The sequence below is a fragment of the Lethenteron reissneri genome, chromosome 7 (assembly GCF_015708825.2).
Source record: "Lethenteron reissneri isolate LAM-NWPU_2019-01 chromosome 7, ASM1570882v1, whole genome shotgun sequence".
Classification (NCBI taxonomy): domain Eukaryota; kingdom Metazoa; phylum Chordata; class Hyperoartia; order Petromyzontiformes; family Petromyzontidae; genus Lethenteron; species Lethenteron reissneri.
The window spans coordinates 13,384,606-13,411,529 of NC_083785.1; the positions used below are offsets into that span (position 1 = coordinate 13,384,606).

The 26,924-nt window shown below is 41.6% G+C and overlaps 1 protein-coding gene across 13 annotated transcripts in view; it reads left to right on the forward strand.

Moving 5' to 3' along the window:
* Positions 1 to 26,924, forward strand: part of ZMYND11 (zinc finger MYND-type containing 11) — a 73,620-nt gene that overhangs the window by 35,694 nt on the left and 11,002 nt on the right. For 5 of the 13 annotated variants that reach the window (XM_061576621.1, XM_061576648.1, XM_061576665.1 and 2 more), the window contains 8 exons: positions 11,375 to 11,534; positions 13,871 to 14,032; positions 15,173 to 15,250; positions 15,867 to 15,887; positions 18,389 to 18,481; positions 19,117 to 19,204; positions 19,514 to 19,569; positions 24,433 to 24,510. In XM_061576621.1, coding sequence (XP_061432605.1) covers positions 11,375 to 11,534; positions 13,871 to 14,032; positions 15,173 to 15,250; positions 15,867 to 15,887; positions 18,389 to 18,481; positions 19,117 to 19,204; positions 19,514 to 19,569; positions 24,433 to 24,510 — 736 coding nt within the window. The remainder of the gene's footprint in view (positions 1 to 11,374; positions 11,535 to 13,870; positions 14,033 to 15,172; positions 15,251 to 15,866; positions 15,888 to 18,388; positions 18,482 to 19,116; positions 19,205 to 19,513; positions 19,570 to 24,432; positions 24,511 to 26,924) is intronic. The other 8 variants (XM_061576639.1, XM_061576681.1, XM_061576690.1 and 5 more) reach the window with 2 other exon arrangements.

The window sequence follows — 26,924 nt, forward strand, 5'->3', positions numbered from 1 at the left end:
GAAGCAATCTTGAAATGCATGCTGCCACATCTACAACAGTGCTGGGACCTCGAATCTGTTAAGATAGTAATCGTTAACATTTGCATTATATATTTGTAGAGCGAAGTCGTAGTACTGTGGTTAGCACACTGTAGTACACTGCACTGAATCTGGCAATCTGAGTTCAATTCCTGGCCAAGTGATGTTTAGGTTTAAACAATTTTGGGAACATGTCTATTTTTGGATTGATCTGAAAATATGACCACTTGCATGGTCATGCTTTTTCCACCAAAAGTGAATCCATGTGGCATCAGGTTACGTCCCTTTTCCTAGCATGAAGACGCAGTGAACTCTTACATCACATAAATTACCTGAAAAAACAAAATCCAAAAAGATCTGAATTTATCCTTAAAATTTTGAAAATACAAAACGTCTAAATGATAACATATTAAAGGGTCTTAAAGTTGTCATTTTTTGCAGAAGCCATTACCCTTCGTCCTGTTTGGGGGTTGGAATCGTTTATGGGAATGTTGGCGTGTGAGTGTAGCCCCTGCAGCTACAAAGTGACTCGGTGTCCTGGATGTCGTCACGGCATTTTTTTGACACCCACAAGCGAGTGATTGGGTCATCCCCTGTGAAGGACAAGCGGCTGTTGAGAATAATGTTCCTGGAATTTGCCATCGGAAGGCATTAAATCAGGGAATATGCAGTAAGAAGGCAACAAAAGGCATGGACAGAACAATGAAAGGATTAGCAAGCAACTCAGCCTGCACGTTAAAACAGTTCTTCTCTATAGTTAGAAATAAATAATTAATGGACATATGCTGCTGTGCCATGATGGGATGCGATGTCTCTTTTGTGCATCCCCGGATTAAAAAAAAACATAAGAGAAGGCAATTGGTACTGAGTTTAACATGTGATTAATATGCCATTAAAACCTAATAAGTATTTCATTGTCATTTTGTGAGCTGTACTGCTGATATTGTTGAATTGACCTACTGGGTAAAACTATGTATTCCATATTATTTTTGGGGCTAATGTCACTTTTTGAGGGTTTGGCATTACAGCCTCAAGTCCAACTTGAGCTCATGATGTTTTCCACTTTGTGTTTCTAAATGGTTTTTCCCAATATATTCTGGCCGCAGGTTATGTGGGATCAATTCACATTATCAAGCAGAAATGAAGAGCATCTGCCTGATAAAATATTTTGCACGATGATTTCTCATTAAAATAGTAATAGTGTCAGTAATGCATTATTGTACCTTCATGTCATGAGAAATAAGTTATGTTTGGCAAAATAATACTTTCATGATCAAGTCTATGAATAGGTGATGACGTGTATTTTTCTTCGTAGCATTTTTTCGTTCTCCACGTACTGGTTTTTCCAGCGTTGTCCCACTGTTACTAACGTATCGACAGAGGCGATTCCACATTGCCACATCCGATGTTGGAAAAAAATTCAAAAGTCAAAATTACTTCACAAAGCACTCTGCTCCAACGTTGGCGAGTTAACATTGTCAAGCAGAGCAATTCACTAGATGTTGACTCTCAGCATATGCAAACATGTAAACGCTTGTGTTGATATCCCTGTAATAGTATGCCCCTGGCACGCTGCAGCTTGGTCGTTTTGGCTGGTCATGGCACCCGTGTTCAAAGCCTACCCACACATTCCTGTTGGATTAAGGCTGGCACCAAGTGCCTTAGCCACAGCTTTGTTAACCCCTATGTTTAACATGTGGAGAGCCATTTGAGCATGTACTCGCTTGGCCCATACTCATTCAGCTTCATCCCCTTCTGTCGGAGTTAATTTCAACATTTATAGTGCACGTTGTTTTGCTTGGTTCAGGTTTGCATTTCCCAGAGGTTTATTTGCTGGCAACATTATTTTAATGTTAATCTGTTGGGTCCCTTATTAACAAGGTGATGAAATATATCCATTGAGACATGAAACATTTCCTCTTTTGCAAGGGTGATCTGGGAATCTGAAAACAATTGTGTTTTGTGCTCAAAGGTATAGTGGGCTATGTCTATATTTACCTGTGAAAACGGAGCTGCTATACGTTATTGGAATCTAAATGCACAACTGCAGTAGGTTTGGTATGTAAATAGCATTTCCAATCTTGTGGAACTGTCAACTTCAGCATTGCATTATGTGGTATGGGGACTAGGCAGTACTGTAGTGAAACACTTGTATTCTTAGTAGCTAAGCCTGCGGTGCAATGTTATTCCTGGCTGGTTAAACATTCTTCATTGGTTCTTTTAAATATCTGACTGTTAAACCCTTGTAATTTATTCCATTCCCAGTCGTCTGTTTGGTATTGGGTGTGCCTGGGTACAGATTGGATCCGTGTTCTATTTGGGTGTTAACCATTGCAAGTTACTATGGAGCCTCAAATAGCATCTTATGGATTTCACTGCTCATCTGGGCAAATTTGAACCCATGTTTATTTAGTAGTTTGCTGTGTTGGATTAAATAGCATACACCTTTTGCAATTAGGCAAAGGTTATTTTAACATTTGGATATCGCCACCTTGGCTCTTTCCAGAACACAATGGCTATGAAGATTTGCATTATTTTTTAGCCCTAAGATTGCTTCTTGGTGGCAGCAGTGAGTGGTGTATAGGTTGTGACATGTGCAGTCCGTTAATAAACTTGAATATTCACTGCAATGTAATGAAGCTAAAGTTTGTTCAAGACAACATGCCATTGGTGTGCGTTGACTAACATGGTGGTATGTCTGTCTTATTCAGTCTCTCGAATACAGGAGCCAATAATGATGAGAATTTGGGAAGCAAGGCACATTTCATTGTTTTCCAATGGCCCTTCATAGCATTATTTTCTTTTAATGCAGTGTTATTTATGGGTTTTTTTTGTTAATTGTGCTTATGCACCACTGCCAATGCAGTGTCATTAAATAATAATCTGACATGCAGGTCGCTAGTTTGTCACCATTTTCTTGCATTGGACCAATAGCACAGTGCAGTGTAAGTCAAAATAAACCATTTGAAATATATTTTTGGTGCACTGAACAAGAAAACGATCAGCCATAATGTGCTGGGATAAGGTACCACAATCTTAATACATTATCTCGCCTTGGCATGGCTTTTCTAACTATTGCTAACTGAAATAAGTGACTTGTTGAGTTCCCTGACAACAGGAACAGTTTTGCAAAATCTGTCATGAGTAAATTGTATTTAAAATAGTCTTTGGTATCATTGGCATGTGTGTACCTATTTAATTGATCAAGAGTATCTCTGCTTCAATCCATGCGGCAGGTGATGAAAATACACCAGGTTCTTGTGTATTAAGTTTAATTTATTTCATCATAGAGGTTTTTGGGTTAGATCGCGTAAATACATAAATGTGTCGTTAAAGCCCGCCACCACCCGACACAGACAACTAGTAAGGGTTGTCACGTAAACAGAACATGCCAATTCGTCACTAGTACAGCACACCAGTGTGTTGGAGAGCCAAGCCACAACATTTACAATCTGAGTACGACGTTTCTTTCAATTTCGATAGATTGTTTAATTCGTCTTGCCCAGTCGTAGCTAGTTTTGCACAACACTTCAACATTATCAAAATCAATTGAGTGTCCTTGTTGGCACGCGTGTTCTGTTACTGCTGACAGTTGTATTTGGGAGAACTTAATATTTATCTGATGTTCTTTTAGTCTCGTGCTGATCATTCGTCCAAAATTGAAAGAAATCAAAATAAATGTAACCGTTCGGATAGCTACCGCCTTAGTGCTGCGTGGAAGCGAATCATCAAATAATACATTATTTAAATGCATTCCTACAAAGAGCAGCGTACTTCAATAGGGATTACCGTTGGTAGGAACATTTTAATAAACATTAGACAGGAAGGACAAGTTCAAAGGGCCTGCATAATGCACATGCATAATGTACGTTGCCTCAGTAATCCCCCCCCCCCCCCCCACATTGTGCAAGAGAGCAGAAGCGTGGTCAACACATCTACGCCGCTAAATAAGGAACGAAACAGTAAGACTCCTCCACAAATCTGGCTATCGCCTGATGAAACTAGTTGTAATTACTGTCAAAATGTCGTACTCTGATTGTAAATGTTGTGGCTTGGCTCTCCAACACAGCCGTGTGCTGTAATAGTGACGAATTGGCATGTTCTGTTCACGTGACAACCCTTACTAGTTGGTTGTGTCGGGTGGTGGCGGGTTTTAACGACACATATATTTACGCGATCTAACCAAAAAACCTTATGGATAATATTGGTCGCGAAAGCTTACATGTTAAACTTGAATTCATTTTACTTTTTTTAAATCTTTGGACTGATGGCGGAGAGTTGGTGCTTACTTGAAAGGTCTTGGTCTAAGAGGATAGACCTCCACGCTTAACACTTGACCTTATCTTGACACAGTAAAGCCTGAACATTTTTGAGCGGCTTAATATTTATTGTAAGGAATGGATGAGATGTGCTTTTCCCAATGGTTTTTACAGCCATTTTGACACATTTTTAATTGGTGCTTTAATGAATGGCACATTGTGGCCTTTTAACATCGAGCTGAACGATTTAATCAGACGGGTGCCCCCCCCCCCCCCCCCGCCTTTTGATAATAATTTTCAATCGTCAAAATCAATGACAAAAAAGGTTTGGCATATAAAGACCAAGGTTTCAAGCTAGGTTCACGGGTTTAATGGGGAATCATTTCCCACAACCATGTACGTTTGCGCAGCCTCGCTGAACACCATAGCCGGGAATGTCTCACTCCATTGTGTGGAGCTTCCAAGGTCAATTGGAATGTCGTGCACGGCTCACAGCATCCCACTTTTTCATGTAGCACACCACGCTGCACGTCTAATCCAGTGGTACAGCGCTGCAGCATTTACGCCCCCCCCCTCCGTCTGCCACGTTGCTCGTGAATGGATTCTCTGAGACAACCGCCTCTGGCCCTCGAACGTCGAGTTCGCCTCATTCCGACCACTCGATCACCTCACCCCCCCCTACCGCGCCATGCTCGGCCAATAGTGTACCAGTTGCCGTGGTAACGATAGGCGGTCGTCACGGAAACCGACGTGCCGCTGCTGGCAGAGTGCCTTCAATGGCCGACCGCCGTGACACGAGGCACGTTTGTTTTGCGCGTGAAAATGCGGTGCCCTGCTTTGTGCAGTCACGTGGCCAGATGGTTTGTGTTTGGCCGTCGCCGCACGCGATGTTGCGGCAATGTTTGCATGTCGTACAGTGGAGGGGAGGGAGAGTTCTCTGATGGAGCCGGCCGGCGAAGTTCATCCATCGCTCGTCGTGGCGTTACAAGTTGGCTGAGCACTTGGTTGAGTTCTGTCAGAGATTGAACAGTGTTCATAACATATTTATAGAATTGAGCGACCAGCGTTGTTGTTATTAGACATCTCTCATATCCCCTCCCGAGTTATGAGTGTGCTGCGTTAATGCCTTAACACGTTTCGTTCATGTTTTTATTTCAATTATTAAACACTTTATAATAGTACGTGTTTACATAGATCAACAAGAATAACATTTCGTTCACGATCATTACTGGTGGTCTGAAGTGCTGTGAGGCAAGATTGAGACTGGATGGAGTAGAGTGCGGTTATTACTGGGTTGATTTATATGTATGAAAGAGCAGTAAAAAATATACCCCTATTATTTCCTCATATTGCGCTGGAGAGAGCAGCTGAATTGTTGTTAAACATTTACACACATTAACTGTACTCAATAGTTTACTAATTTTAAATGTATATATTATACATGTGTAGTGAGTAGCAGGGAGGCGGACGCCGGAGTTGAGGCACACTCTTTTTATTAACTCAGGGACAGGCACAATAGTTGAAGGGGTAACGGCCCCTTCACCCGTACTATCTGGGAAACCACCCTAGTACTAAGCCCTCTGTCCTGTTCCCCAGTCCTCCTCTAATGGTCTACGGGAGGCTATCTGATCTGGCCCTGGTAAGCACAGATCTCGGCACCAGCTAAGCCGGCCCTGCCCTTACAAGGGCAGAGGTCCGGGAGCTCTTGGGCCGCGCCGCTGGCTTTCCCAGCTCGGCCCTGACAAGGGCAGCGAGACCGGGGAGTTCCAGGGCCTAATCTCAGAGTCTTCAGTCTTCACTGGTTAGCTTCGTGTCGAACTGGCCACGAGCTCTCTGGCTCCCCGCCTTTTATAGAGATCCCCTCAGAGGGGCGGGGTTATGGGGGATCCCAGGGCCCCCATGACCCCCCAGTGGTTAATGGATGCGGACGTCGGTGTGGCCACCCGTGTGTGCGGGTGCCGACACCCCTGTGTTTCTTGTCCGCCGTTTCTCCCGTTATAACCCCTACACATGAATGAATTTAGATATTAATCATTCTTGCACCTCATGAATATTAATCAATAGATTTTTAAAAAATTGTTACTCGAGTGGTGTTATTTTATTATTCCATAATTTGATAACGTGATCAATAAACTAACATTTATCAAGATCATGCACTTACAACCAGGTGAGGCACCGCCAAGACAAGTCTCTTTTGCAGAGAAGACCTGGCTCTGTGGTGGTTATGTGAGGGGGGGGGGGCGGTGCCGCTTATGGTGTTCCTCCGCAGGAGCCATGGCCTGACACTGTCATCTGAGCATGTTCCAACTACAGTGCACCAGCACTCGCTCCAGCCAGAACTTGACAGAAAATTCCACTCTCGAGCAGAGGTCGCAACCGGGTACCCGTACCCTACCCGATACCCGGCCGGGTACGGGTAGCCGGGTATCGGGTAGGGTACGGGTACCCGTTTGCGACCCTGGTGCGGCCGGGTACGGGTAAGGAATCAAAACCCGTTTGCGACCTCTGCTCTCGAGTGCTTGGTTAATGTCCAGGTGTGCGAGTGGGGAGGTAGGACTATCATTGCTGCCAGCAACCGTTTTTTTGCCAGGCTTTTGCAAAACCAGCATGATGGGGAGTTGGAGCGAAATGCGCCATTATAAGTCAGGGCAGCGTTCGTGCCACACTCACCCTCCGGGTCCAGCTGCTTACCCGAGTGTCTCATTTGTAAAAAACCTCGGCAGACTGTTTGCTTTGATATGTCTGGCTCACGATATACAGAAGACGTGTGATGTTGGCATGCATACCTGTCACATGCATATATGTGAACCTGTGCAGTCCTCGACTTACGAGGACCTTAATAAAAAAAAACAATTTCGCCTTAAGTTAATTCAAGGTGTGCCCACCCATCTCTAAGTGTGTTTGGGTGCCTCTTTACGACTTGAGTTTTTTGCTGTTGGATACAGTGCTGTAGGATGGCTTTCAATAAAAGTTTATCGTAGGTCCAGGTATAATCTGCATTACATAGAATATAATTTCTAATCTACCTGAGTGCCTGGCACTTTAAAGATGGCGCAGTGGTAAAATTGCGCCTTGGATGACGACAGGCCTGGGTTTTATTCCAGACTCCTGTACCTTTTCTGTGTTGAGTTTGTATGTTCTCCTGCTGTTCTGCATGGGTTTATCCAGGTTCTCCAGTTTTGTTCATGGCGAATATAAAAAAACCCCAGTGTAACTGCTCTTGGCCAAACATTCCAATGCTGACAAAATACCTTAAATGATTGAATTGGGATCACACAGCAATATTGTCCTCTTCCTGAAAAGTATTGACACTCCAGAAGGATTTCCTGGGTAAATAAGTGCAATAATAATAAAAACAACAATTATTTAACATAGAGCCAGTGATTGAGTGTTATCATGTGTTGGTGGGGTCGGTGGTGACTCATTTCGCAATAAAAATGTGTAGGTTTTTGTTGAAAAGTGTGCAAATGCTTCGTCTAAACTTTTAATGCTTTCATTTTTTTTTCAATCAAAAATGATATCTTGTTTGCCAGTCTTACTTTAAAATCTATCCAAATCCTCAGGTACGAATTAATATAATGTTGGTTTCTAGAAAAATAATCCTTACATTTGTATTCCTTCCAGGCGTGTCTCTAACACTTGCTTCCCCCACTGCTTAACCTTCTGTATAGATCACAACATCAGTTATATAGTATGAAATTGCTATACCTTGTTGCAGCATAAGACAATCCCAATAGCAATAGATGTACCTATACAACAACTGCAACATTTTTGCCATCTAAAATAAAATATAAAACAATTCCCTTGCCTAGATCCCAATATAATAACATGACAGTATTTTTTGTCAGTAATAGGCTTATATGGTCTTTAATTTGGCAGCAAAGTCTGGTGGTTTTAATTACATTTTACTGCAATAATTCCATTTTAAACGAAATAATATCTACGAATATTCAAGCTCGCAGCAAACTTTCTTACATGCACAGCTTATGAAATAGCACATGCAATCTGGAAAATAATTCCACACGTGTTTGCAAATAAAAAGCATCCCGAACTGGTCATCCTGTTGGTCAGAGGTGGAGACTCGCCCTGACAGATGTTGTAAGGAACACAACCAGTCGCAGTGTTGTGGGAGTTGCAGTTGCAAGTGTTACGCTTATAGGGTGCTGCTTGAGTTTGGGAATGTAGCTGTTGGAGCTGCTGTTTAATTTAGTCACACTGTTTGTATGTCTGCTCTTGGCTGCCACTAATACCAAATGGCAGCGTGAATTGTATGAGATTTCCTGCCACTAATCTACACTCTATTTAGCTGCTGGAAGTCAAAGCAATTAACAGCTGTAATACAGGTGTCAGTGACTTTTCCATGTTAGGGGGTGTTTATTGGAATCATTACTCATGAAGGCTGCCGATTGACTTTTTAGTCAAATCAGCTGTTACAGAACTAAGCCTAGTTGATAACTTGAGGATCCGATAACTATATGTTATTTCTTTCTGTTTGTAATTTTCTCTGATTCTTGCATTACGTAATTTCTACGGAAAAATCTTGTGCAATCTGTTTTCATTGCGTGGTTAACTGGCCTTGGTGTTGGTCCACTAAGAGTTAAACGCATCGCAAACATTTGCAAGACATCTCTATAGGTGTAGAAAGTTCAGACAGAGAATAATAAAATATAAAGTCACTCAACCTGCTGGCAGTTATTGCCCATGTTAACGATTAATGGAAAAGCACTGGAAGAGTTTGTGGGAACGTGTCAGGCATGATGCATGCCACATTATTTTTGCCCCCCACTCAACTTGCGACAAATCTCTCTCAGGAAGCGAGGGCCCAACAGAAGAGGCTTTCTTCTTGTGGAGAAAAATATGGCCTTAATTATGCTATGAAAACGAGCATTGCTGATGGCAAAAGTCCAGACTTTGTTCTCAATACTCAGTGATTCTGAATCTGCATGCAAGTGAGAATAAGCATTTTTGGTCCAAGAGGGGAGGATGACACATTAGTGAAACTCTGAAATCTGATGGGACGTTAGATGGCCAGGAGATTACAGCAATGGGTTTTGAATCTACTTGAGTATTAACGCTGTGTACGTATGGGTTTATATAGATACTCTAGTTTCCTCCCTTGTGCAAAACATTAGTTAATGGGATTCACCAATCTTGAAGCAGAATTATTCTGGAATAGTGTCCGGATACTTGAGCCTTGTTGAATAAATAAATCTATGCCAATCCCTGACCAATTGCTATACTTATAAAAGGTCATTTTCTATGACATTTTGGACGGCTTAATATCAATGCAGCTGTGCCACCCTATGAAATTGCAAGCATCTTTTTGAACGTCTGTTCTTGTTTGTCTATTATGATTTATGCCAACTCTACTCACCTCGACTCCCTTCACAAGAGTACACATTAGCCATGAGTGGCATATTTAATGGTATGATGTTAATAACACTAGATTTAACAGTAACATTTCCAGCATTTAAATGCGTGTTAAAAGTTAAGAACTATTTGAAAAATCACTTGATTCCACTTTAACGGTGACAGCTGCAGTGATAAAAAAGGCTAAGAAACCAATATAGGCTTAATGGTACATTCAAATGGAGATGCATATTTTAGACCAAAATGATGCCCCATTGCGCTAGAAAGCTATGTTGTTGTTCTTGCACACAGGATATCCCAGTCAACACTGAATATGTAGTTTACACTTTGGAGCTTAGCATCAACAAAATAATCGTGGACCTTTGTGGAAAGCCCAAAGGTTTTACCCAGCTGTACAGAATCGATTTTATTCTGTGTGCATGTGGTTTTTATTCATTGGTTGATATAAAAGCAATGTGTGGCAGGTAGGCCTAGGAATGTAGCTGAACATATGTGGCCTCATGTTTGCCGATTTTGTTCCACAAATGTAATGTGGAATTTTTATACTTAAAATTGTTTATTCATTTAGTTCAGATGTACACGTCTTTGTGTTGCGTGTGTATGTGGCATAATGTAAATTAAGATGTGTTTGACTTGAAGCTCATTCCTCAGTATTTGGTATTATAGTATTAACGTTTTTTCTCCAAATGAGAACACTGCTGTGAAACTTAGATTTCTGTGTACTTTCATATTCCCTTTACTAACACATAATTTAAATTAGACGGGTATGTCAAATACTTTCGCTAACCTTTTGAGGATGATTTTGATGTCAAACTTGTTCTTTTAAACTATGTCGGCATCAAGAAAAAAAAAATCTTTGTATAAACATTTTTTAATGGATGTCGAGAAAATGTGATTGTCAATTTGACAGGTAATTTGTGACTCCTTTGCATTTTGTACGTATATGTTGCGTACGCGGTGTGCGCATATCCGTTTTGTGGAGTGCGTAGCAGCATTGTTACCTGAACCCAGGTGAACACCCGAGTTTGATTCTTGGCCACGGTTAGCATCAGTTGGCCTTCAATGAATACACCAAAACCTTGCCCATTGCGGGGTTTACGATCTTGCTAAATAGCCGCAATGTGGAAATCCACGATCTGCAAACGCAAAGGCATATAGGAAACTAGGGTTTGGTTTATGGTTCGTAATAACCCAAAACATGAAATAGGAAGTATTTTTTAATTTGTACGGTATTGTATACCTTAAAGTAAACCTGAAAATAAAGAAGGTTAATGACATGCCCAGTACATATGCAGTTTAAGGAAGAACAAGGTAAAATACTTGCTTGCTATGAATGATGATGATGGCGTGTGTATTCTTCCATAGAGCATCATCGCGAGCAGTACAGTTGGAGTGCACAATTTTTTTAGATGCGTTTTTTACGGGAATCTCAGTCAAAACGACGAATAATCTAGCCACAGGTGTGCGATCGGCGAACCGTACCTCAATACATTTTGCGCAAATAGTCAAATCTACGATGGGAAAACCCGCGATGGGCAAGGTTTTTATGTACATGATAGTGTAGAAACATCATCACTGGGGAGACCAAGAAAGACAAGTGTCGTGCTGGCCAGATGAACACCTTGTACGCCGCCACTTTTAAGAGGTGCCCACCTACAGAACCTGCCCCAATAGTCTATGTAGCTGACATGGGGGATCTTTGTCTTTGTGTGTATGTTGACATGAAGGCACGTGGCACGCATTTACAGCATGCATCCCAAGGAGACGTCTCGTCAGCTGGGACTGGCTGTGAAGGATGGCCTGATCGTGGAGACGATGACTGTCGGCTGTAAGGGCTCCAAGCTGGGCATTGAGCAGGAAGGATATTGGCTTCCTGGGGAGGATAATGTAAGGAACTCGCCTCTACTGCCTTTCTACAACTACATTTCTTTGTTCAGCAAACATTTATCTTGCATTCACGTCTACCAAATCTCCCATTGTCACCCAAACAACCTGATGAGAAATTGTGTGTGTGTGTGTGTGTATATGTGAGCTTTGTGTCTATTCCTCTTGTTAATTGTCAAGTCGGCTGGGCTTTCCTCACCGTTATCGTCAGACAATGTACCGCTGAATAAAGACCTGTCCAAGCCGGCACCACCATCTCTCATGACCTTGCGCTATAACTATTCGCCTCGCAACCTGCACACGAACTGATTTCATTGCTCCCCCCCCCCCCCCCCACTGTCGTAGACGTCCTGTCGGGCACGTTCCCTCCCTTGGTTGCCACTCCATCGTTAGTGTCGACCACCGGCCATCATTCCTTCTCGAAAAGTATCTTGCCCAGGTCCACATTTGTTAACAGTCAAAATTATGTCTTTAACCTAACTGTTTTCCAAACCAAGTGTCCCTCATTCTCAATTTCCAAGTGTGTATTTATTCACACTTTCGCATTTTGTTTCATTTTCTTAATCTTATCCATTTGCCATAGCAGGGTAATATGCACTGTTTGTTAACTTTTTGTACAAGACTTATTTTGCGCATTCATCTTGAGCAAACTTTTGTAGCAGACATATCCACAACTTAATTCCTATTGCACATTACAATGATTGTCGTCGGAAAATATGAAATGGTTAATATTGTCTAATATTTATGTATTTGTCCAATCCAATTTCCTGTGCTTATTAAACTGTCGCTAATGTCGATTTGGATTGCATTTATTTGAGTTGAAAAACAATGAGTTATGGCAGGGGTATCACAGAACAATGTTTTGAACCACATGATATTAAGCTGTGTTTGCAAATTCTCTCATGATTGTATAAAATGTGGGGAATATTACATAACTCCCTTTGCGCACCGCCTTGGAGTATTATATTGAATAAATTAAACATTGTTGCTTTCCAAAAGAAGACCTTGCTGTTGTTGAAACCCAAAAGGGGCAATTCTGTTGCAGTTTTCCTGCTTGGATCCTTGCCAATTTAGCTGATGGCCTGAACTACATTTAACGCTAAATTTGGAGTGGCAGCATTACTAGATTTTTTTTATATATTCAGAACATTAAACATTTGTGATGGTTTTTTTTATATTAATACTCTGAAATTTCATTGTTTTGGTTTGAAAATTTTCATCGTCCAAATGTTAGGTTTGCCTTGTTTATCTAACAAGGCGGTTATTAAGGTGATAGGGTGGCTCAGCGGGTCAGACTGCTGAGTTGTTACCTTCCTGAGGTCCTGGGTTCAAGTCCAGGCAGCCTCTAATGATTTCAACTAGGATCTCGAGTGCCAAAATTTATTGTCTCATTTCAGTCACCAACGGCAACACACACACACAAAAAAACGATCTCACTAATGTGTTTTTTTCTACACTCAATTTGGCAAATTTCCAGCAACTCGTAATAATTTAATTAGTTATTTGACTGTCAGCATGACGAACATTACTCTTGGTGGCAGGGTGGGTGAGAAAGTGCTGTGGGGTTACATTAGGGGATCTGAGAGGTAGCTCTTTAATAGCAACTTCTGTGCAAAATTCTCTAACACGAAGGGTTGAATTGCTCTTCTAGAGATCTGAATGTATACTCTGTCTCATGACATGACCCAGATAGGACTTTTGAATGAAGAAAACAAATAATAAAAACAAGGCAATGAAATGCATCATCTTGTTTATTTGAGTTAATTGCGTCATGTTTTCTTACGAGTGTTGATTTCTGCATTTCTATTTTAGAAAATATACAGTTTATAACAGGTGGGTATACACGTTTCTGGCCAGCCCAGTTCGTCTAATCTCTGGTGAAACCTAGTTGTATTACAAGGTGTAACTTTCATTGTAGCAGCCATACCTTTGTCGTATTTTTTAAATTCCTCATTTAAAAGTAGATATTTTTTTACATGGCAAATAAATCTCAAGTGACTTCCTGATTATCGGTTTTGAATTCTCACCTAAAATTAGCATGATGTTATGGCAGCCAATGAGAAATGACAGCGGTTATTGTGAACTTAGGAAAGACTGGGCCATGTTAAACTAAGAGACAAGTCAGGAGATGCATGTATAGACATGTAATTTAGAGGCATCGTGACTGGGGTGTAAAAACAGCTAATCTCTGATTCCAGTGGCAGGTGGGGAGCGTGGCATTTACATACTTATTTTTGTGTTTAGTTTATTGTCCTTTCCCCGCACCTCCGATTAGCATGTTTGGCTACATACGGTGCGAAGGAAGTTCAACATACCTACATACATTTGTCATCTGGTAGCCCGAAGAGGAGGAGACGAGCGACTGGTACTGCTTTGAGTGCCACCAAGCTGGCGAGGTGCTTGCGTGCGAGAGCTGCTTCCGCGTGTATCACCCGCGCTGCGTCCCGAGCGAGATGGTGCCCGGCGATGCCGACACGCGCTGGGCCTGCCCCATCTGCCAGGTCCTGTCACGCACCGCATGGTCCATCACTGGCCCAGCGCCGTACCACTCATTTGCATGCAAAACGCCAGCGCCGCCCTCTTACAGCAGACGAGTCTGTCCATTAATGTGGTCAGATCCAATTCATTCTTCACTGGTTCGTTGAATGAAAGTCATGCTTATACTCGCAATCAATTATTCAAATGTTGCTTGTAAGAATTGTTTTCAGTTTATGCGAACGATCCTGCACATTTTTACTTGTCCAAATAAATGACAACGTAAGACCTTGCATGCAAAACACTAGCGCCGCCCTCTTGCAGCATATGGGATGAGTCTGTGCCCATTAATATGATTGGATCCAATTCAATCTTCACTGGTTCGTTGAATTAAAGTCATTCTTATGCTCGCAATCAATTCCTCAAATGTTGCTTGTAAGAATTATTTTCAATTTATGAGAACGATCCTGCACGTTTTTACTTATCGATCCAAATAAATGACCGTAAGATGTGGAGTTGACAGCCGCAAGATACGAAATATTTTATAAAATAGACTGGCAGTTCACACAATGTGCAATAAATGAGAGGCAAAGAGTAATTGAGAAAGATCATGAAATGATACAGATGAAGCAGAGTGCATTCACAAGACCCCAAATTCTGCCAATCTGCTTAAATGGGATTGGAGGGGGTTAAATTCTTACATACCTTGTACATTACTACATGGTATGCGTTCACATTAGGCATAGCCATGTTGCTGCTGGTCACGTGGGAAAATACCAATCGCATCTTGTTTTATCACCTCAACTGAGTGATCACTTAATTGCAACATCTCTTTGGTCATACAGTATTTCCAATTTATAATGTAATTAATTGATTTGAGAAAAAAATAAAGCGGTGAATTGACCCACATTGTACCTTTTGGTGGACGTAACTTTTGCCAGCCTCGCACCATCTCACTACCTCGCCACTTGCACAAAATGACGGCTTTCTGATTGATCGGTTCTCGAAAGGCAGGTGCTGCTGTGTGGAGCTGGGAAATGCCATCTGAGCTGCCGTTCTCCCTTGGTTGTTATTTGTCATTACCCACAGCACCTCGTAAATGTCCCTGCCCTATGGGACTGTCAACTGTCACTAATGGGATCATTCTTGTTGTATGTTATACGCAGAGTTTCAAGCAGCGGAATTGGCCCAAACAGGAGCTCTGCACTTATCTCAAGTTTGTGGTACAGCGCATGAAGGAGAAGGTGAGAACTTTGAAATCCTAGTCACTCGTTTGTTCATGACTGTGGGGGCCCCTTGTGAATAATATTTGCAGTTTTAACTCCATTTTAAATATTCTTCGTGATTTGTTTTTGGAAGTGGGCCACATTGTATGAACGGCTTTGGTAACGTTGAAATAATTTCTATCCCAGTTGGCGCCAACGCAACGATCACATTGACACATTGCTAATCTTTCTGTGCAGTTGCTCTTTATTTTTGAAAAGCATTAAATTATATTTGCGTCATTGGCAGTGCTTGACAGTTTTGTATTTGGCAGAATATTGCGTTCTTTGGGGTGGTATATGTTGGGAAAGGTATTCGGGCATGAGAATGGAGGGTGGGGAATAGCTAACAGAAATTCCCTTTTAATACGACGACCAGCGCACCAAGCATCATCTATTCTAAGAAGCCACTGCTTGCGTGACATTTTTATTTACAAGGGGGCCCGGCCCTGCTTATGACCAGTAATGCTTTAGGTGGTACAATAATGCATGGCACGGGGACGATTGCTCACGAATTAAATGTCAACTCCGCTTACTATCGTGTGTGTTTGTGGATCCCGAGAGCTTGACATTAAGAGGTTTCCCGCTGTATTTTCAGTCCTCAGACATCCACCAGAAGGTAAATGAAATGCTGCACCCCCTTGCAGCCACATTATTTGGCTTCATATTGCTGTGTCTGATGGTTAACCCCTTTTCACCTACTGCATTACAGTGAAACCTGTGTAATTGCCAGGCCAAATCAACTTACCAAATCTAGGGGGGTTGATGGAAATCTTTGTATACGCATTGAGTGGTTTACTTCTGTACTTTTAGCTACACCTGACTCCGTCTTGTTTTGGTTGGTCCCTGTTTTAACCCATGAACAAAAACAGAAACACTCATGAGTGAAATATTCTATGCCTGTGTCATTGTCTTTAATTTGGGGTCTGCAGCTGTGACAGAAATTGGCTGGAAAATGTAAAAAATGTTATGCTAGTGTTTAGCCATTCCTGAATGCTTTCCTTGGCCAAATGCCATGTTGCTGAGCTGGAATTGATTTCTGGGAGCCCAGGTGCCATGAGGCAATCCTTGGCATATATACGATGATATAATGGTGGACATTTGGGTATCTCATCCTTTTGGTCTTACGATCTTTTGCAGTGCTTTTCTAGCACTTTACACAACTGTTATCCATACCAGCTGCAGTGTTTATAAGCTGAATCTCTAACATTGTCACATTTCCATCATCCTTTATTGCAGAAAAAATATTTCTGGCAATAATTTATGCTTTTGTTCTGCATCAATATATTATCACCATACTTTGGCTTTAAAGGCTTTTAAAAGTGTAGGTAAGGGCAATACTAGTTGGTGTGGATATGATTAAACAAGTCTGCCTCTTGAACTAACGTCATAAACTATTTGCAATCTGAAATGTGGCTTTGAACTTGGGTTGCTAGTCTACCAGGCAGCATGTTGGTATTGGGAACGATATGAATCAACCATTGGATTTGTGCAGAGTTTATTTTTTGTGAAATTAATTCGCAACCAAAAATCAAAGCCTTCAATTTTGAAAATGGGTACGCATTTACGAAATTGTCTAACAAAAGTTGTTTATCTGGAATTTAACAATGTTCTTTCATTAAACATACTCTTTACTAGCATCCCACATCACTTTTTCCACTTGGGAGCTCATTGGCCATTTACTAACATTATTTCCACACTGCTTTCTGTGCTGCTCACAATGCATTTAAATGCATAATGGTTCACTTATGCCTTGACCAAAGACAATGAATGTTACTTCTAATGGAGAGAAAATTACACATTTTCACTAATTGTCCACAACACAGAAAATAAATGCAGCGAAGTGTAGTTTCAGCATCGCAGTAATTTTTTTTAAAGGAACACAGAATACACAAATTTAAAACGCACACGACAGTTGGCAGCACGCCACCCATTGGTGCGGATGGAGGCTTTAAAATAACAGAATCAAAAACTGTTCCCTTCCTGTGCGTACATTTCTGCAGTTACGGATGGGCGGATGTGCTGATTTCCCAACGCTGGGTGAAACTGTGGCCAACCAAAGCGTAGGGGGGCATGTGTGGGGGGAGGGTCGATAAACTGCAGTTGCATCCACACTTTTGGCTTAAGTGAAAAGTTTAATATTCTTTGTTCTGAGAGGCGGTAAGTGGGTCCTGAAAACAGGTGGGTGCTATATGCGTACAGACATTTTCTTGACACAGGTTTCACAATTTTTTATTTGTATATATCACTTCCCTCCGTAAGATATTTTGGCAATAGAAGATATCATTTAAAGTTTGTTTTTTGGGAAAAATGTGGTTCAGCCTGCATCATGTTTGTCTTATGGACACTTTAATGGATCCATGACATTTGGTCATATTTGCCTATATTTACTGAAATTTCATGAACGAGTTGTGAAATATACACTACTCTTAAATACATTTCATTATGTTTAGCATGTGTGTTACTTATGTTGTAGTTATAAACTATGCGAGAGGGATTTTTTTGCAAGTAATATTGTATGAAGTGTATTTGCATTTAAGCAACAACGTTGTATTATTACCTGTATAAAAACCATGTTTCAGATTGTATAAGGCTGCATAATAAGTAACACAATGCATAAATAGTACATTGTTCTAACTATTTATAACATTCAAGAACAATTTCTAAATTAATGCGCTAAAGAGCATACATTGTTTATTGCGATGACCTAAACGTGTGTTAACTTGCAAACAGTTTATCCTGTAAAGGTCCATTATGCCAAATCGATTTTAACATCACAGACGCAGGTGTCACAAGGAATTTATCTTTTACTTTACATTTTTCTTTTTGACCTTTTCAGTTCCATACATAATTTGTCAATGTACCCTTTATTCCATTCTGTGATCATTCCCTTCTGATTTGCACAATACCTTTACCCCCACTACCTGTTCAAAAAAAAGTAAGCACGGCGACTTCGGCTCGTCTTTTCTGCATGCCGATTCACTTTGGGCCCCCAGAGCGCAGATGGCACCAGCAGCAGCAGCGATATGGCTGTGGGTAGCATCCCCCCACCCCCAACACCCCTCTGTCCCTGCCCACTATGTCTTCCCAAGCCCTAACAGTGCTCGTGGCTGTGTGCAGTCCCCAGACATTTACAAGAAGGTGAACGCCACAGGCCACCCGCTGTACAGGCGGCTTGTGCACACGCCGATGGACCTGTGCTCCATTCAGAAGGTAACCATGCAGAGTTGCCTGCCTTGCCTGCCTGTCTGCCTGCCTTGCCTTCACAGGTTGTTTGGCCTGCAAAGTGGGACGCTCGTTGCCGTTGCAGGAAGGAAGTTGTGTGTGTGTGTGTCATTTTTTGGTGACATGGTCTGACGTGCTCTTTGGTTCTTTCGGCAAAGTGACGTACATAGAAAATTAATAGATCACGACGTTTCGATCGCAACACAAGCAACCGTCATCAGGTGAGACAAACAGAGCAGGAGAACTGCTGACGCGTCACCTGATGACGGTTGCTTCTACGTGACTTTACCGAAAGAACCAAGAATATGATAACTTACGTTGGATCTTGTGTAATTGGTTGACATGGCTGCTGCCCATGTGTTTTCATTGAGCTGCTTGCAGTATCGAGGCGAGTGATCGGAGTATTTAGAGAACATCTGCTCCTCACTTTGCTTCTGTCAAGCAGTTCCTGTGTAGTGGGGTTAAACATGGAGCACCTTGTGTCCTGATTGAGAGCCAGATTCAGAGGTGATGGTGTCAGAATATGGTTGCCTTTTTTAGCAGTGGCTTGAGAATCGATGTAAGGTGATGGCCTTGGTTGTTGTGCCCTGCGTGTGCGCTCATGACTCGTGCTCTTGCTTCAGAATGTGGAGTTATGCAAGTATCGGACGGTGGATGAGTTCCTGAGTCATGCACAGCTCTTGCTGCATAACGCCGTGCTCTTCTTTGGAGGTGTGAACAGGACATTTGTCACTTTTCTTTGCTTGGGATTAAGTTAACATAACCTCGCAGCGTGTAAACTACAGACACTGCTTACCCATATATGGTCCAGCTTTGTACCAATCTACAGATGACGCACGTACACATTTTGTTTGCTATGGATGTAAATTAATGTATTTTGTCCCTTACGTATGTTACTACATTTACATATACAATTTCTTGCTTTGCTTTGGTTTATTAAAGGTGTTCTTGTGTGCCATATAGTTCATTGGAAGTGTATTTTTGTTATGAATTAAACACTACTCGTGTCTTCTGCAACAGAAATAAGTCCTCAGGCTGAAGTGTCCAAAATTCTCTACCGGGACACAAAGCATGAGGTGGGTGTGCTTGGTATTCTTGTTCACTTTTCCTGCATTAGCTGAAAGTAGTTTGTTCACCCATGTGTAATACGAGAGTTCATCGCCGATCAGTGGGATAGGCTCCGCCGCCTGGGCCATCAACCAATCAGAGGGATGAGCCGAAGTTTGGGGCGGAGCTTAAAGGCTCTGGGGAGTAACCATCTAGAAGGGTCGTGAGGGGGTGTGGCTGTAGGCAGGGCTTGGTGACGTAGGTCAGGAGATATTAGGGAAAGCGGAGGAGAGCTCGTGGTCAGTGTGTGGAGTCGGAGAGCGGGACCACGTCTCGCGCTTCCGGAACGCCAGCCGCCACGTGGCGGGCCGGAGGCTTCCTCCTTGCGAGCCGCCTGTCAGCGGCGCGCGGGAGCGGGAGAGGTTGTGAGCGAGCTGGCAACATCTAACCACGTGGGAATGGGAGTGCAGCCATGTCAGAGTGAAGAGTGCGGAGCTGTGCAGCTGTGAAGGAATAAATAAATAATAAAGAAGATACAAGTTCCAGATTGTCGTCGCAGTGGTGTATTACAATGTATGAATGTAGCAGATTGTCTCTGAAGATGCTGTAAAGATCCATACACGCTTTAGCCAGTCCCACCTTTATAGCTAACAGAGCTGCTTATATTCTACCAGGAAAACCACTGCATTGTTAGAATATCGGAAACTTTTCTCAAGTGCGCCAGAATTTTGATGTTCAACAGCAAGGCGTAAGGTTAACAACTGGTTGCTTCTAACCAAATGTGCATGGCAGCTTTCCCTGTGAACTAGTTCATAGTTTAACTAAATGGGCCCCATGTCCAACAGTACAGGATCCAGTTCAGAAATATATTCATATAGCACTTAAATAATGTCCATTAGCAGTGGTGTTAAAGCTAGGTATGAAAATATATACCACAAGCATTGCCTTCGAACTATCTAACCAATAAATGTAATTGTTTGTTTGTGTTTATGTCTGTGTGTGTGCGTCCGAAACTTGCAAAGGATTTGGCTCGCAAACCCGTGGGGTTTACGTAAAAAAAAATAGCCAGGTACCATGCCGTAAGCCCCGTGGTGAGCCAGCGCTGTTTTCCCATCCGTCAACTTTAAAGTAGTAAAATTAGCGATTTTGTGCTGTTTACATTTATTTATTAAATAGCACGCGATCGACCGTACCAACTCGCACGCTTTAGGTCAGGGGGACGGACCCTACAAAGTTACACGCGTTCGCATGGGGTGAGGGGGACTTTTCTTTTGCGTTTAAAAATGCAACAAAAAATACACAACGCTGAGGTAAATTCTTCACAGTGTGATGTCCCCCCCCCACCTCGATGCGTGCAGTTACTGCTATACAGTCGGTAGATGCTTCCACTATCGGCCATAGATATTACTGCAGAGTGGGCAGGGGGATCGTGGCTGGGGGGGGGGGGGGGTAGCAGCCCAGCCCCAGCCTGCCAAGGTGCCACCTCGGCCGGCTGGGCAATCTAGGCGAGGCCGGGGGCTCTGCATGGGACTAGGCCTCACCACAGCAATGTTAAGCACTATTTCCTTGCTTTCGTTCAACTCGCATAGATAGAAACCTATTATTTAAATAATCACCTTGCAAATAATAAAATAATTGTTTCTGTGCAGACAACTAATATTTATATGTCTTGCTTCTTTCGCTATCGTCACGTACATAGAAAACTATTATTATAAAAATAAGTTTGGAAATATTAAATGATTAATGTTTGTGTGCTGACAACTAATGTTTCAAAATGAAGTTGCGAAATATTAAAATATTAATGTGTTTTATGAAGCTGTGCCAGTGTACTGGGAGTCTGTAATGTGGCCTGTTGGCTGCTTATTAATGAAAGTCAGTGCACTAGCAGTCTATTATCTACACTGCAAATATTGCTATTGGGCAGGGTGAGTGTATGCCAGTCTATAATCTGTTTCCTGCTTCTTTACCTCGGTCAGTGTACTTCCAGTCTTTCATGTAGACTGTAGCCTGCTTTTTAAGCTGCTGACCGTATTGCCAGCTTATTATGTCGACTGTAGCAATGCTTCTGTAATTGAGTCCGCGTACACGCAGTCTATACTCTAGACTGTAGCCTGCTTCTTAACTTAAGTGTGCGTACTGCTGCGCTATAATGTAGACTTATTCTCGCTTCTTCAATGCATTTCTATTGTTCGTTTGCTCGCGTCACGCTATTTATTGATATTTAGTACTGCGATGCTGATTTCTATGTTATACTGCTTAATACGTTGGACTTTCTTAGCTACAGCCGATTACATTTCGTCTATCATTTTGTTACATTGGTGGAAAAATCAACCTTTTAAAATTTGGCGTACTGCACCTTTTATTTCGACCCAAGCGGGGAGCACACAGGGAGGTTCAATGCCCCAACTTGTGTTGAGGTTGCTGTTCTTACGGTGGGTGAGGAACATGGTAAGATAGACGTTGTGCTTCTAGACCAAGACAACACCATCAAACGATTTCCTGAGACAAACAGCATATGATGCCCTACAATACCCCATTTGAATGTGTCAAGGCCAAGATGGGTACCACGTACAGATTCCCAAAATTATCAAAGCTACAGAACAAAGACATCCTCACAAAACTGTCTCCTCTAAAGACTTCTATTCCTTCATGATCATGGACAGAGAAGGAGGAAACCCCATATTCCGGTGCGCCAACCTCTTTCACCAGTATATTGTTGATGAGTTTGCCAAAATTGAGAGTGAGCGCCTTCTTTACATTCAATTGAATCAAACACGCCTGCGTGTAGACCAGTATGCTCATCTCAGGGACGTTATCAATGCCGATGGAGATGCAAACGCTCAGAATATGGGCAGATGAGTTATTTTGCCTTCATCCTTCACAGCTGGACCAAGATACATGCATGAGAAGACTCAGGATGCCATGATGTACATCAGCCAATATGGCAGGCCCAAACTCTTTATTACCTTAACTTGTAATCCTTAATGGAAGGAGATCCAGGTTGAGCTTTATCCAAACAAAAAAAGCCAACCGACAAACATGACATCATTGCAAGGGTCTTTAAACTCAACGTTGATGACCTCATGAGGCGTATTACGACTAACGAAGGCGGCGTCTTTGGAAAGACAAGATGTAACTTGCACACCATTGCATGGCAAAAACGTCGTCTTCATGCTCACATTTTGCTATGGATGAGGGAAAAAATCATGCAAGTGACATTGACACATTTGTCAGTGCTGAGCTACCTGACCCCCATCAAGATCCTGCCCTATTTGATGTGGTCTGCAAGAAAATGGTCCATGGCCCATGTGTGGGGAGTTCAATCCTAATTCGCCATGTATGCAAGACCGCAAAGTGTACCATCAAGTATCCACGAAACGTATTGAAAGACACTCAGGGCATGAAGGCTATCTATATCGTCGCAGAAATACTGAGGATGGTGGATTTGAAACAATGCTCAGACCTGGCACTAACTCTGAAATGAAGGTTGACGACCTGTGGATCGGTCACTACTGTCCTCTTTTGTGCAAGATCTTCGAGCCCCACATGAATGTGGAATTCTGCAATTCTGTGAAAGCCATCAAATACTTTAGCAAATACATCAACAACGTTCGACACTTCACGTGGCTTCAAGGTGCACATAGCCTGGCACAAGCGTCGTGGTGATGTCACTGCCACTTAGTGGCGAATGGCGGTTGTTGTTGCGTGTCTTTTTCGCCCGGGCAACGCCGGGTACTTCCCGCTAGTGAATATATAATCTAATGTTTTAGGTACATTGAAAAAGTGAGATTCCTAAGTTCGAAACCCTAATATAGCCCGAACATGTACTTGCTAACAGCACTTTCTATAACTGTCGATGCGAGTGGTTTCCCTTCTACATGTCCCAAACGCTGTGAACCCGAGTTTAAAGAAGGGGGGAGATTGGGCTCGCTGCCCCACCGAGTGGGGACTGTGAGCAGGTAATAATTTTTTTTATATGGGAAGTGGAAGGTTAGGTAAAAAGAACTGAAGAAATCTTGGATTTTTTATGTTTAAGAACAGTTTCGGATTTTTACGTGATCGCATTATATATTTGTGTCTCAGACTAACAAAAAGTGATATCACTGCCACATTACACCATTTTGGTGAGAAAACAGTGGAAGTAACGTCAAATGAACTCGGAAACACGTGCAGTGTATACAACAGTCCTGCAAATAATAAATTATTAAATAATAATTTTTTTGCGAATAATACATGCTTTGCATCTATTGCAAGGAGTTAAATGCATTTTTTTTTATATATAGATATTTGCGTTTACATATAATTAACACCTTAGATATTTGGCTAACAATTAAATATCATCATGGGACCTCCCCTTCCCTGTATCCAAATATACGAATAGGTTTTACCCTTTCTGGCAATAAAACATGTTAAGATGGTAAAAGATGAAACTGATTAGGAATCATGTCTGCATTAATCACATATACTTGTGGTGAATATGCAAAAAAAAACATGCTCTGATAGTATATGCATTGTCTTTGAAACTGATTGGTCCACACCAGAGACAGCTTTCTTTAGAGCCTCGTCTCAACAGTGTTAGACCAGAGGATGCCAAAAGGCGAACAGCGATTCGAACAGAAAGGGTAAAACCTATTATCACTAAATATCAATTACAATATCTACATATTTAAAATGTATTATCTTGTGGACCTTGAGATTGTCAGGTTGGAAACTGCTGGTATATGTAACATCAACTGAGGATCGGTGGGCATGGATGTGTGTGTGCGCACAGCAGCATGACATAAACCCAATGGTGTTAAATGTGTATTTTATAATTTGCAGTTCTTGGAAATGTGGGTAACCATGCAGGGGAATGAAGTTCATGGTAATTCATTATTTTTCCCCCATTGCAGGTGGATGAGCTGCTGCTGTGCAAGACCTGTTTTTATATGTCCAATGCCCGGCCGGAGAACTGGTTCTGCTACCCATGCGTAAGTCCGCCCTGCTCTTCGTTTGAGATTTTTTTGGAGTGCGTGCCATGTGCCAGCATGCATTTTTTTTCATTGACTGGCTGGGGAATCTGATGATCTAGTGTGCTTGCCTATCAGGGGACTGGTTCACACAAAATTTCGATTTAAAGCTTTCATGACTGCAGGGATTCATCTTCTTGGTTCTTTCGGTAAAGTCACGTAGAAGGGAAATAATAAAATAATAAAAATGAAACCTAATAAAATACAATTCTCACGACGTTTCGGCCACAACGGGACGCCTGCTTGCGTTGTGGCCGAAAGGTCGTGAGAATTGTATTTTATTGTTTTATTTTTATTATTTCCCTTCTACATGACTTTACTGAAAGAACCAAGAAGATGGTTCACACTACTTGGTCTGTTTGAATACCACGCTTCCCCCTTAATGTGATGGGCCACTTGCCAACGTGTATTGTCTCCAGTAAAGTCCGTATTCAGGATGCTGTGACGCAATAGGTTAGGGGTACAACAACGTTTTACTTTCGGTGTTGTAGTCTACAGTTGTCAATGTATAATTAAATGCAATACCCTGTTCAAAAGTGCAAGTATTCCATGGAACAAGATGTGACATTAATGTCCGTCTAATAATGTTTTGAAGGCATAAAATTGAAGACAGAATGACACATTTTACTACATTCAATTCAAGTACTGTATTTTAAAACTATAAATCGTTTTCGTTTCGTTTCTGTTATATAACTGAAACCTAGAATGAGTCCCATATATATATTTTGCTTTTTTAATGAAACACTGAAAAAATATCTACAAAAGTAGTTTTTTTAGAAAGTTTCCAGCACCAATTATTTTTAGCTTGCATTTATACATGCAAAATAAAATAGTGATAATTGCATCCTGTATAAATTATCTTCAGTCTCGGCCCAAGATTAAGATCAAGTAATCTCTCTTCAACACTACCTATGTCTCTTTTCAATGAAGAATCATCATTAGTACCTCATTATGACCTAATATCAGACCCTAGTGCCTTACACGCTCCACCCCAAAAGTAAATCTGTACAAAGATCACTTGCCATTCAGGTCCCCTTAATGTGCATGACCCCTATTTTCCACCATCTTTCGTTATGATCACATTTAGATGGTATGTAAAGTAGTGATTAAAATTTTATTTTTGGATTATGCCACGTAATGATCTGAACAAACATGTGAACCCCCCTTCGTCTTGGGCAGTTAATTTACTTATTAATCCAGGAGAACCACACCGAGTCGGAGGCCTTTTTTTCAGCGGAGTTTTGCATTTATTTTTGGTTTAAGATATTTTCAGCCATTTTATGAAAGCTTATACAAGTGGGAAGAAACCGGAGCACCTAGAGAAAACCCACTTGCTTGAGGGGGCAACACTCTATCCCCGTACAGATGGCAATAATTCCACTTGCTGTACTGCCTTCTCCTGGGGAGCCAGGATGTGGCACCTCAACACCCATGGGAAGGGAATTTCCCACCGTTTATGTAATCCACCAACTTTTGCCTCCACAGTGCTGGATTACAGGTGTGCCGCCACCACCACCTGACGATAACAATTCCTTACTTTGAATTGTAATGCATTTCTTGGAATTTAATACTATTCCTTGTAGGAGTGTGAGATAATTGGAGAACTGGAATTGCCACTTTTATATGGAGACTTGCCAAAAAGCATGCCATCTTGTGGTGACTGAAATACCATAAATTGGGATTCTTCAACAACCATTCTTAGACAGCCTAAGAATTTCCACCAGGAATCCCTTTTATTGAGATCTCAGAATTTCCATTGAAATTAATGGGGATTCTATGGATGATGGAGATGCAGGAATCTCCACTTAAGTGAATCTGGTTATTTTGCAGCTTAGGATTTTTCTAAAAGAGAATGATTGTTCATATCAATGTAGATGCCTGCATCTTATTAAAATAAATGGGACTCTGTAGGGGTTTCATGATCACAACCAGCTAATATGCTTCGATACTTCCCCTTGGCATATACTGGCGATTCCATTATTCCAGCAATCCTACAATCCTATTTGACTCAAATATACATTCTTGGATTGTCATTTAATTGAATGAGAAGCAGTGGACAATTCCTAGAATTCCTGTTAGAATTCTGTGAATGTGAATTGATATTTTTACGTAGGAATTACAATACAATATTTACATTCCTACAAGAATCGCCCATGGTAGAATCATGGAATTCAAATAAAATGTATGCAGGAGTGAGCCAGCATGACTATCAACACATTTGATTGTGTTATAACGGTCATACAGTATCTCTATGAGTATTACATTAGCATACTTACACTGCAGCACAAATCATAATCTTATATGTCTTTGTCTTGTGCTATGGTGGTGACTATGTCGGTGCAAAATGACTTGACACATCTGGCCTATGGCCAAGC